This window comes from Desmodus rotundus, chromosome 5 (genome assembly GCF_022682495.2).
Source record: "Desmodus rotundus isolate HL8 chromosome 5, HLdesRot8A.1, whole genome shotgun sequence".
In the NCBI taxonomy this organism is placed as follows: domain Eukaryota; kingdom Metazoa; phylum Chordata; class Mammalia; order Chiroptera; family Phyllostomidae; genus Desmodus; species Desmodus rotundus.
The window spans coordinates 128,589,688-128,601,945 of NC_071391.1; the positions used below are offsets into that span (position 1 = coordinate 128,589,688).

General features: G+C 37.0%; 1 protein-coding gene across 23 annotated transcripts in view; it reads right to left on the reverse strand.

Annotated features, from left to right (window-relative positions):
* The window catches only part of NRXN1 (neurexin 1), a 1,071,808-nt gene that overhangs the window by 763,345 nt on the left and 296,205 nt on the right, over positions 1-12,258 (reverse strand). The window contains exon 5 of one of the 23 annotated variants that reach the window (XM_053924066.1): positions 10,206-10,259. The exons of the other annotated variants lie outside the window; for them this stretch is intronic. Coding sequence (XP_053780041.1) covers positions 10,222-10,259 — 38 coding nt within the window. The 3' untranslated portion in view covers positions 10,206-10,221. Of the gene's footprint in view, positions 1-10,205; positions 10,260-12,258 lie in introns of those variants that run through there. 23 annotated transcript variants of the gene reach the window in all.

Sequence of the window (12,258 nt, forward strand, 5' to 3'; positions counted from 1 at the left end):
ATAGAGCCTGCACACCATTTTAGGTGCTTGCTCAAATACGAGATTCATTGTGATGATCTTTATTATGTTTGTTAGGCTGAAATGCATAGTTGTGGTTAATCACAAGATTCTCTAGGGTGACATGCTCTAAATTAAGTTAACTGAGAATTATATTTTAGCTAAGCTATCTCCTGGGTTTAATAGTATCAGTGCCGAGACAAAACAATCACAGTGTTAGCTGCAGATGGCGTACAAGTTGCCCAGATACTCCTGAATAAGGTAAAGAAGATGGTGAAACAGTCTTGGGAAACTATTTCACATGCAATAAAGGCTGGGATGGGGAGGAGACTTTAGAAATAATTTTGTTATTTGGACAAATGTTTCTAAACCTCTGTTTTCTCAATGGCACTGTCAATACCATTGAGTTAGATTTAATATTAAAACATTTTAATGCATGATTCATAATTGTAATAATTATTTTCAGTTGTATCTCTTTTCATCACAAAATCAAACTGCTTGAAACATATTAATAAACAAACAAACAAACAAACAAATAAATAAATGCATTTAGTCAGCTAAATTAAAAATAATAATAATGATATTTGGCCCTGGCTGGGTGGCTCAGGTGGTTGGAACACTGTCACTTACACCAAAATGTTGTGGGTTTGATTCCCGGTCAGAGCTCAGACCTAGGTTGTGGGTTAGATACCCCACTGGGATGTGTATGGGAGGCAACTGATCGATAGTTCTCTCTCACATTAATGTTTCTCTCTCTCTAAAAATCAATAAATGTATATCTTCAGGTGAGCATTAAAATAATAATAATAATAATAACAACAACATTTGTATGACTTTATAGGTAAAATACTGCCTGAGTGGCTGAATATTACACAAATAATGTAGCAGTGTGTGTGTATGCACACACACACACACACACACATATTTACTCTAAAAGCAAAACATAAGGACAGCTAAAGAAATAAATAAAACACAATTAACACTATTTAAAAAGCCAGGTATTACAAGAAAAAAAGGAGATGTGTATATGTGATGGGGTATTATCCAACTAACCACTCATTTATGTATGCAAAAATATTAATTAATTGGGCATCTGCTATGGGACATGCACTATTCTAGGTACCAGGAGTGCAAGAATGAACAGAAGCATCAAGTGTCTACTCTACTGGACGTTTCCCTATGATTACTGGGGTAAGCAATGATTATCCATATTTGGATCTGCACATTTAGATCCTGTTAACTGGATGATACTATTTATTAGTATTAATAGTATTATAATATTATAATAGTATTATAATAGTATTAGTTCACTATTAACACTAGTCCACTTTATATGTGAATTACAGAGCCATGAGAGCAATGAAAAAAGCTCTAGTATCTTATGTAACATGACCTTGGCCTTGACACTCAAGCTCTGAAAACCCTTTTTGTTTACCTTTTAAGTGTGTTGACTGCTAAGACCAGTTAATCTCTAACATCTATTTAAGTACAAAATTCCATAATTTTGTGTTTCCTACTGAGAAAAGAGTATGGTTTGACTCACATTTATAGTTTTTATAATGGAATGTTCCTAACAATTATAAAAAATAACTCTGATTGCAATCAAGAGCAAACTGAGAAAGTTTAAGTATCACGGTGTTTAAAAATATATAAGTGAAGCAGTGATGGGCAGCTCCAGGCAAGGTTCATGGGAAAAATCACCGCACTGATTATAGCCATTGCAAAGGGTTATCTGAGCTAGCAAGCAAATTACAGAGAAAAGGATCCACAAATCGTTTCCTGAAAATCACTGCTATTATCATGGTGTTAACTGGGTAATTTTTCTAGCACAAGGGGCAAATTCATTTTTAAAAAACATAATCAGTTGGATGGTACCCACACAATGCAAGTCTTACAACAGCTAACCTGAGGTTATACTATCATATAAAATAAGCCAAAAAATCACAAATAAAAACCCCACATCACATATTGGTACAAAAATTATCTTCATAGAATGATAGATCTTTTAGCTAGTCTTTGTTTATTCAGCTTTCTTCATAGAGAAGGGAAAAAGAAATCTCAGAAATCATGACTAATACAGCCATGGACAAATCTCATTAATATTAAAGATAATACTCATAAAAATAAACTCTGAATTCATTCTATTTGGATTATCCAGTATTTTCATTAAAGAAAAACAGAGCATGGGGTTGACTACAAAATTGCATTTCTTTCTAATTGCTTATGATTTAAATAATTCAATGTCAGATTAAAAAAGCTTTCACTCTCAGTATTACAGAATCTTTGCCTTGGAGTGTCCTGGGCATAGTTTATGATTCTGCAGTCATTGAGAATCATATTCTTCATAAATTACAGCTCTATGCACACACTGCTTCTTTTACATCTCACTGCTAGTGTATCTCACAAGTACCTGTTTTTTTAATATATTTCATTGATTATGCTATTACAGTTGTCCCATTCTTTTCTCCCCTTTATTGCCTTCCGCCCTGCCCCACACCCTTAGCTCATGTCCATGGGTTGCACGTATAAATTCTTTGGCTTCTCCATTTCCTATACTATTCTTACCTCCCCCTGTCTATTTTGTACCTACCATTTATGCTTCTTATTCCCTGTACCTTTTCCCCCATTCTCTTCTCTCCCCCTCCCTGCTGATAACCCTCTATGTGATCTCCATTTCTGTGATTCTTTTCCTGTTCTAGTTGTTTGCTTAGACTTTTTTTAAGGTTCAGTTGTTGGTATTTGTGAATTTGTTGTCATTTGATTGTTCATATTTTTGATCATCTTCTTTTTCTTAGATGAGTCCCTTTAACATTTCATATAATAAGGCTTGGTAATGATGGACTCCTTTAACTTGAACTTATCTGGGAAGCACTTTATCTGCCCTTCCATTACACATAATAGCTTTGCTGGATAGAGTAATCTTGGATGTAGGTCCTTGCCTTTCATAACTTTGAATAGTTATTTCCAGCCCCTTCTTGCCTGAAAGTTTTCTTTTCAGAAATCAGCTAATAGTTAAATGGGAACTCCTTTGTAGGTGACTGTGTCCTTTTCTCTTGCTGCTTTTAAGATTGTCTCCTTATCTTTAATCTTGGGTAATGTAATTATGATGTGCCTTGGTGTGTACTTCCTTGGGTCCAACTTCTTTGGGACTCTCTTAGCTTCCTGGACTTCCTGGAAGTCTATTTCTTTCCCCATATCGGGGCAGTTTTCCTTCATTATTTGTTCAAACAAATTTTTAATTTCTTGCTCTTCTTCTCCTTCTGGCACCCCTATGATTCGGATGTTGGAACGTTTAAAGTTGTCCAGGGGGTTCCTAAGACTCTCCTCATTTTTTTGAATTCTTATTTCTTCATTTTGTTCTAGTTGAATGTTTATTTCTTCCTTCTTTCAAAACCATTGATATGAGTCCTGGTTTCCTTTCCTTCACTGTTGTTGCCCTGTATATTTTCCTTCATTTCACTTTTTATAGTTTCACTTTTTCCTCTATTTTGTGACCATACTCAACCATTTCTCTGAGCAACCTGATTACCAGTGTTTTGAACTCTGAATCTGATAGGTTTGCTATCTCTTCACTGCTTAGTTCTATTTTTGGAGCTTTGATCTTCTCTTATTTGGGCCATATTTTTTGTCTCAGTGTGCATGTTACATAGTAAAGGGCAAAGCCTTATGTATTCCATGGTTGGGGGGCAACCTACATGGATGCGTTGTGGTGATGTGTGTGGGGGAGGGGTCTGAGAAGGAATGATGCCACATACCACTTGCTCGGCTCTCTGCTAGCTTTCACTCACTTCCCCTGGTACCCACAAGTAAATTGGGCCCTTCTGGTACTGATTCCAAGGTGGGTGGGTTTGTGTACATTCTGGGACCCAATGGCTTCTCCAACAAACTCTCCTGTGAGGCTGGGAGTTCCTCCTGCTGCCGCAACCCCCACAGATTTTTACAGCTAGAAGTTTTTTGGCTTTATTTCCTTGTGCTGGAACCCTGGGTTGAGCGGTCTGTCTTGCTCCCAAGTTGTTCCTCCTGGTTTATCGGCTTGGAAATGTGGGACTTCCAGGTCCTCCAGCCACCACCTTGCTGCGCATCCTCTCCACCGCGGCTGCCTGTCTCTGCCCCTCCTACCAGTCTGGATGGATGTTTTTTCTTTAACTCCTTGTTTGTCAGACTTCCATACAGTTCAATTTTCTGGAAGTTCTGGGGGTTTTTTTGTTGTTGTTTTAAATTATTGTTATCCTCCTTTTGGTTGTTCATGGAGGCAAAGTGTATCTACCTTGCCCCCATCTTGGCTGGAAGTCCTCTCTCACAAGTACCTGTTAATGTAATTATTCTTTGCTCTCTTTATCTCCAACAATCCCTTAACTCCTTTTATTTGTATTGAGGTTTTTGTTTTCAAAAGTGCTTTGCTAAGGTTTATGTTGCTTAAATCTCGAACACTTCTTAGAGGTAGATAAGGCAGGAATTAACTTCTCTGGGCCTCAGTTTCCACATTTGTAATTTAGGAATAATAATACTTCATAAGATTTTTGTAAAAATGAATGAGATAATGATTCAAATGATAATGATAGCTAACATTTCTTCATTATTTATTATATGTTAAATACTATTCTAATTGTGCTTATTAAATCCTAACTTATTAAATAAGTTAACCCTAACTATTAGGATTAATTTACTTAATCCTAATAGTAATCCTATAAAATAGGTCCTACTATTATCTCCATTTTAAAGTGGAGAAAACTGAGAAAGGCAAAAATAATTTGTCCAAAGTTACACAGAAAGTGACAGATCCAAGAGGTAACAATGGAAGCTATCTAGAATTACATCTGGAATCATGTTACTGCCTTTTGTCAATAAACAAATTTTTACATTAACATGGTTTCCACATGACTCCAATGCAATCATTTCAAGTCCTTAGTTAAAGTGAAGTGACATGAATTATACAATATAAATTCTATCAGTTCTAAATAACTCACTGTGATCTTGTACTTAAAGAAACATACCCAAGTAGGACTGAATCTTAACTCACCAATATCACACAGCATGATCATAAGTATAATTTGCCAAATTTAAAAGAAATGAGAATGTGGCTAGAAAGAGTAATGCAGGGGGACTAAATGAGTAAGTAGTATGGTTAGCATTATTAAATGTTTTGGGGGCTCATGGACTTGGAAGGGGTATTAAAAAAGAGTTAATATGTAGAAGCTCTGTATTTCACGCACAAAACCAACCAAAACATAGTTTTTTAAACCTACAAAGCAAGAATTATCAAAAGATAACTTCTGAAAGAAATCTTCCATTAAAAATTCCTTATGTCTGAAGGAAAATAATTTCTGTTAAATTACATTAAAATGTTTTTTTCTCCTAAAAGAAAATTGTCACTCCTTAAGTCACATGTCAAACAATTCATATTTTACTCTAAGCGAAGTTCTAATCACAATGTTCATGCTCTTTGAAGAAAGAATCAATGTCTTAACACTATAGTATGAATGCCTGAGCCATGTAGTATCCAATAAATGCTTCATTTATGAAATTTGGAACCCAACTTCTGATATTCTCCCAATAGTAATAATATTACACACACACACACACATCTTTCCCTATAGCTAAAAATACATTTTACTTGTTTTTCTTCTACCAAGTGCCCATTAACTAAAATTGATCATGATGATCCCCTAAGGAACATTTATTATTTCAAGAAAATAAATGTTTAAAAAAACTAACAACTAGATAGTGATTTTTCAAATACAAGAGTAAAATATCGATTAACATAATAAAATGAAAGCATTTAGAAATGGCCCTAAAGACTTCAATCTACTCAGGAGATTTATATTTTTAATTAAATCTATTACCAAAGCAATATAGGAGAAGAAGATATTGGCTCCAATATCAAATTTAATAAGCTAGCATTCCATGTATCAGGAGAGGAGAAAGAGGCTTTGCATAGACAAAAGTGAGTAAGAGTGAGAGGGAAAGAATATTGAGTTGAGCTGAAATCCCCATCCCATTGACAAACCTTGGTCAGGGTTATTGCTTATCCATAGGGTGTCATTCTACAAATTAGAAAAAGGTTACACTTTATTAATACTTGTTATTTCCGTCTGTTGGAAAATTGCCATAACATATTTATTATGTTGGAATAAGATTCTGTACCATTATTTTCTTTGAAATTGTTGTGACATGCATAAAAATCAACATCCATAATCCAAATTGTATCCTATTAGACAGGATGACATAGTATACTGTATAACCAAATGTAGCAGGCTTGATTCTCATGTTTGGGACAGACACTTTGTCACCTTGTCAAATGCACAGATGGGGTGGGCAACAGGAGGTTTACAGATGTAATACAAACAAGTAATAATAAACAATAAGACAAGAATTCTGTTTTGTGTGCTCACAATTGTAAACCTACTTTTGCCTACCTGTCGAGGTCCCACAATAACCTTTTTCTACTATAAAAGAGCCTGAACTTTTTGCCTATAAATAGCTTTTCAACATTTCCACTCACCCTAATGTATCTACTATTAGTAAGGTAAAAATCTGCTTTACTTATATATAAGATAGTCCATTTCTGGGGGATCACAAAGTTTCTGGGGCTTTCTGAGTGTGAATGGCACACTGAAAAATTTCTCTTTCCAAAAGATTAAAAAAACAACAACATTTACACTTGGGCCCATGTGTATATACATAAAATTCTGGCTTTTTTCCTTCCATATTTCCTTGAAATATTTTGGCATTAACATATCTGAATATTTCAAACCCTTTTTGGTTTTAGCACCTTTCCCTAATATTGAATGTCTGTGTTGGATATATTTCTTAAAGACAATGGATGTCCCCTAGTGTCTGAAAGGCTAAGACGATGACTGCCCAGCACATACCGAGCCCGTAAAGAAAGTATCAGCTGCGCACTTGCAGCACTGCTCTCCGGAACAACACGCGGATTATCTGCTGCATTTCTGAACCCAGTAATGCAATTGCCACATCCCCAATAAAGGAACAGTGTTTTATTAAAATGAGGGCTAGCATGTTTTAGAAAAGTATGCTCAAAACTACGGAGCTAGTATATTTACTACATTTCCTTTGCTCTGGATCAGAAGCAAAGGGTGAGTGCATGGTTTACAGCAGTTTATTGAACACACTGGGGGAAGATTATGTTAGACTTCATTATTATCTATCATTTCTAGAAGGGTTTACTGGACTATTTACACCCATAAAATTACATTCTTTTATCGCTAATCATATAATACATTTTTCAGCTGGATAGATCATGATGGGAACTCCAATCTATACCAATTTTCAACTTGTTTTGCCCTCAGATAATTTTTTTAATTTCCATTTTCATATTCTGTTACTGTTTGTATCCTATTGTCAATAATTATATCTTTATTGGTATTGTCTCTCTCTTTTGATTATAAATTCTTTGAGAACTGGAAGAGCTCTGTAATTGAGATTTTAGTCCGGAAATTAAGCTTGATATTTATTTAGGGGTTTATTGTGCTCCTCAATATGCTACACATTTTACAAAGCTTGACTTATTTGGCTTTTACCTTTTGATCTATGAAATAGGAAAAATGTTTCCTATTTCATACATCAAAAGATAAAATAAGGAAGATAAACAGAATTTAAGTTTGTGCAGTACCGTAAAAGACAAGGGACGTATCACGGTGTTTGGAGCCAGGCGTTGAACCCAGCCACTCCAGACCTGCGGTCTTAACTGCAGGGACAGACGATGCAAGGCCACCTCTGAGAAGAGGCTTCTGTGCATGGTGTTCTGAGAGAAAGTGATATGACAATTCCAGATGCTACGAAAATAATGAATGAATGCTTCCCAGTTGTCCTCTATGATTTATTCCACTTGCCTTCAAGCCTCTCTTGTCTGCCAGCACTTCTCACCCTCCCATCAGCATACAGGCCAGCTCCTCACCAGGAGTGTGGAGAGTTGCTACCTGGCACCACCCAACTCACACCCTGCCCCGCGTTCTCCCTGACAACTCTATGCATCCGCCCTTGGGTCTGCTTCAGACTCACAATTCTCTAAGGTTTGGTTTTGAAAGCAAGGCTCAAATTTTCCCGTCTTTTCTGAGCTTGTCAATCCCTCATATTCAAACAATACCTCCTTTTTTCATGACAGAAATGCCCAACTTCATTATCCACAAGCTGTTGCTGAGAGAGATTTCATCCTTTCTTTACCTTCTCAACTAAAGCAGTTCTTCTCTTTACCTTTGTCATCTTGCAACCACTCTCTGAGACGGCTGAGGCACCCAGCATGTTCTGTGTCCATAACATTTACATATTATTAATGGAAACACAGGCCAGTGTTTCAAGGATGACATTGAAGAAAACTTTGTTCACATTTTATAACATAAATCTCCAAGACGATGATCTTGCCAGTGTTCTCTTGAAACAAGTCCTTTTTCTCAAGTCTCAAGTGAGAGAAGTGGTTTCGGTGTATCATTTTTGGAAGATTCTGTGTTCTACTAATTTAAAATTTTTTCTATTGTCAGTCTGACTGGCACAATGAAGTGACATCAATATTGTCAGATTCAACCTAGAGTCATTAGAGTCACAATGAGACATCGCATCTCTAGATACTATTACAGTACAAAAATAATCACGCATAACTTTAACATGATTTCTCAGACTGTGTCTTTGCCTAAAAGAAGCCAGTTTGATATGTCTAGACAAGAACAGAGCTGTCTCCAACCTTCTCTCATCTTCCTGTCAACCAGGGTGGCACTCACGGACCCAAAGGAGACTCCCTGCATCTCTTCGACGTTGTGTAGTTTGTTGTGGTATATTGTGCTGGTCTATGATTATAACTTGGTTTTGGTTTTTCTTCTACATATACTTCAAATTATTCCCTTATCTTTCTCGTGATTGCCTCCACTGTGAGACCTCCAGGTTCCTCCTTGACTGAAACTCAGACAAATTACTCATTGCAGCCTTCTTTAGTCCTCTGAGAACTAAAGTGATAATATAAGCAGATAGGCACTTCATTTCTTTAATATTACTATTTCCTTCATTCAAGCTATCTTTGTCCTGTCTAATAGCACTCTGATTCACTTGCTTCCTTTCCACCAGATCCCGTCACCCTTGCCCATACTGCAGAGCATCCACTTCTTGAATCATTAGGCCCTTAGGACATTAAATTCTGATCAGCATTACATTTTCTTATGAATAAAGCTTCAGACCTACTGACCATGAGAACAGAATTTCAATTAAACTAAAGATAATATCTTAACTTCAGTTATGTTTCAGCCCCAGACCCATGAAGCAGAATGACTATACCAACCACATCTTCATGATACCACATGGGACAACACCATGGCCGACACCAGGACTGATGCGATAATCAACCACTCCTTACCCTAGCCCTACCAATCAGCAGAGGCCGTGACCCCAACTCCCCAGCCACCATGACTAATGATTTTCCCCCTATATAATCTATCCACTAGGGACCATTGGGAAGCTAGGTCGTAGACCATAGCTCAGCTGTGACTCCAGTATTGGTGCCAATTCCTTAAATAAACTTTTATTTTCTTTGCTGCAAACTCCTGTTCACTTCTTATTGGGCTTTGATGCACATAGATAAATGAACCCCTTTAGTTTGGTAACAATAAGAGGAGAGGTTGGATGATGTAATTGGACCTTAGCAAGATCAAAAGTGCCCATGACCTAGAGTAGAGAGCAGTGGCTCATAAAGTATAGTTACTGGCTATCAGGGATTCCTTGCATTAACACCACCACAAGTGTTTATACACAGAACCCACCCTTGATATACTGTGTCAGAATTTCTAGGGGTGAATGTAGGAATCTGAACCCCCCCCCCAGGTGACTATGCAACTGAATTAGAGAAACTTTTCATAGCTATCAATGTATAGCTAATCAATACAGGACCCTATGAAAACTAAAACTAAAATAAAAGGTGTAAACCAAGGCCCTTTACTTTTCTTGCATTTAGAATTCTATCCAGGGGAAGAGGTGGCAGGTGCTGTGTCCAGCTGAAAAGGTGGCAAGAAGAAGCCCCCGAGGCAGCCCAAGAAGCAGGATAAGGAGGTGGATGAAATAAGGCATTCAAGCAGAAGCAAAAAGAGGAGAAGAAACTCGAGGAGCGAAAAGCAAAGGCCTCAGGGAAAAGCCCCGTGGCCACAAGTCCAATTAAGAAATCTGGCAAAAAGTGAGCTGTTCCTTGTGCCTGAGGTAATGGTGATCCTGAATTCCATTTATGCTTTAACATCTGGATTCTCTGTTATAACATCTCTTGCCACCTATAGAAAGAATGAAGGTTACCTTAGAGCCTGTTATACATTTAAGAATAAACTTTTGTAAAAATAAGCATCATCATCATCATCATCATCTCATCATGCAGTGGTGATCTTTTTAGTTGTTCTCACTCTGCTGTTTCAACCTTAGCTGTGAGGTCAGAGTAAACCCAGCCCAGACTCTTGTGGAAGTGTGTTCTTTAGTCTCTGTTCTGTCCCGAATTCTGCACCACCTGAAAAAAAATCTTCTGTCCAATTTCTTGATTTGATTCAATTGTTTAATTCTCATATCCAGTTGGTTGATTGCGACTTGTTTTCTCTTGGCAGCTGACCTGATGTGCCAAGATCTTTATTTTATATCTGGTCTATGTGTTTTACCATCAGAGAAAAGGATAATATGAGTCTCATTGGAAATTTCTGCCTCTATCGGGATCATAACAGTTAGGCATGATCTTTAAAGTTTCACATTCATAAAACTACATCAGTATCATATATAAATCAGGTTAGGTATACAACTACATATGCTTTCTCTACCTCTAATGAAGGAGGAAAGTGGTTATTTAAAAATATGTCATTTCTTGTATTCCTATGTGTACCTATAAATATGTAAACATGGCATGTTTTACTTCCTAGAATGAAGAGAAAAAAATAAGGAAAGTGAAGAAAACAGTCAACTGAACAAAAAGAGAAAAAATAAATTTCTGCAAGTGTACTGAGCCCAACTCAATGTTCTGAGCCAGTAATTGAGCATCATAATTACTGTCAGAAACACTTCAGGCAAGGCCTGAAGTCGGCGATAGTTGCTAAGAGGAGCAGGAGTGATACCTGTTGCCAGAGCATCAGTAGAAAAGGAGGAAAGCATCACCATCTGAACTTTTCAATGATTGAAGCCTAGGATAAATTTTTATCCTCACTGGAGGACATGCTTATTGATTTTAGACAAAGGGGAAGGGAGGGAGAAAGAGAATGAGAGAAACATCGATGTGAGAGAGAAACCAATTGGTTGACTATCGCACACACCCTGCCCTGGACTGAACTCTCAACCCAGACGTGGTTGTTGTCTGGGGATTGAACCCATGACCTTTCAGTCTGTGGTACGGCGCCCAACCAACTGAGCCACACCAGTCAGGGCAAGCCTAGAATATTTAAATCACATCTTGTTTTTAGAATTTTATACTTGCTTAGTTGCAGATACACATATACTTACAAGATTACTGTATATATATGTTTTAAGGAAAACTGTCTAGTCAGAAACCCGCCTAGATTTAATGTAAAATAGAGTAAAAATTGTATGACTTGAATTTTCTTTTAAATCTGCCTCTCAAGAAAGTAGAGAAAAGGGAGTCAAGCAAAGATTATCTATGTCAGTATAACACGTTTTAGTAAACCTCTGTTCCCTGTTACTGCCTCCTGCTGCCATGTACAATAACCTCTTATGTCCACTTCCTAAACCCGTAGGATCCATCCCTCTTATGTGGGACCCAGGATATTCCCAAATTAAACTAAAAAATGGAAGCGCTGAACTGAGAACAAAAACACGAAGTTTGATCTCAGTAGATTCGCTCCTAGTACACCGGGTTCTGTTTTCTGGTTCACAGTCAAAGATGTATGTACTATCACATCAAATGGCACAGATTCCAGTGAGGCCAGTAACCTCCGCACCAGACGCAAATTTCTTATTCTTAACTAAAAATACAGTGAGCTGCTCCAGAAATAGAGTTACTAAAATAACAGTCCTGTCATTCACTGAGTGAAATACTGGGGGAGAGGAAAGCCTTTTTAATTATACTATAAATAAACACTTAATATTTCAGAGGTTTAAATGATGCAGGGGGAAACATTTGTGCAAACATTTTATTGTTGACTGTACCAGCATTTTGTAAGGTTTCACGGCAATGGCATACTTACAGAAAAAAATCAAATTTAATTGGAAAAATTAACTGGTGAAAAACAAAGCAAACTAAGAGAAGTAAAAACTGGGAAATAATTTCTTTTATCGCTCACA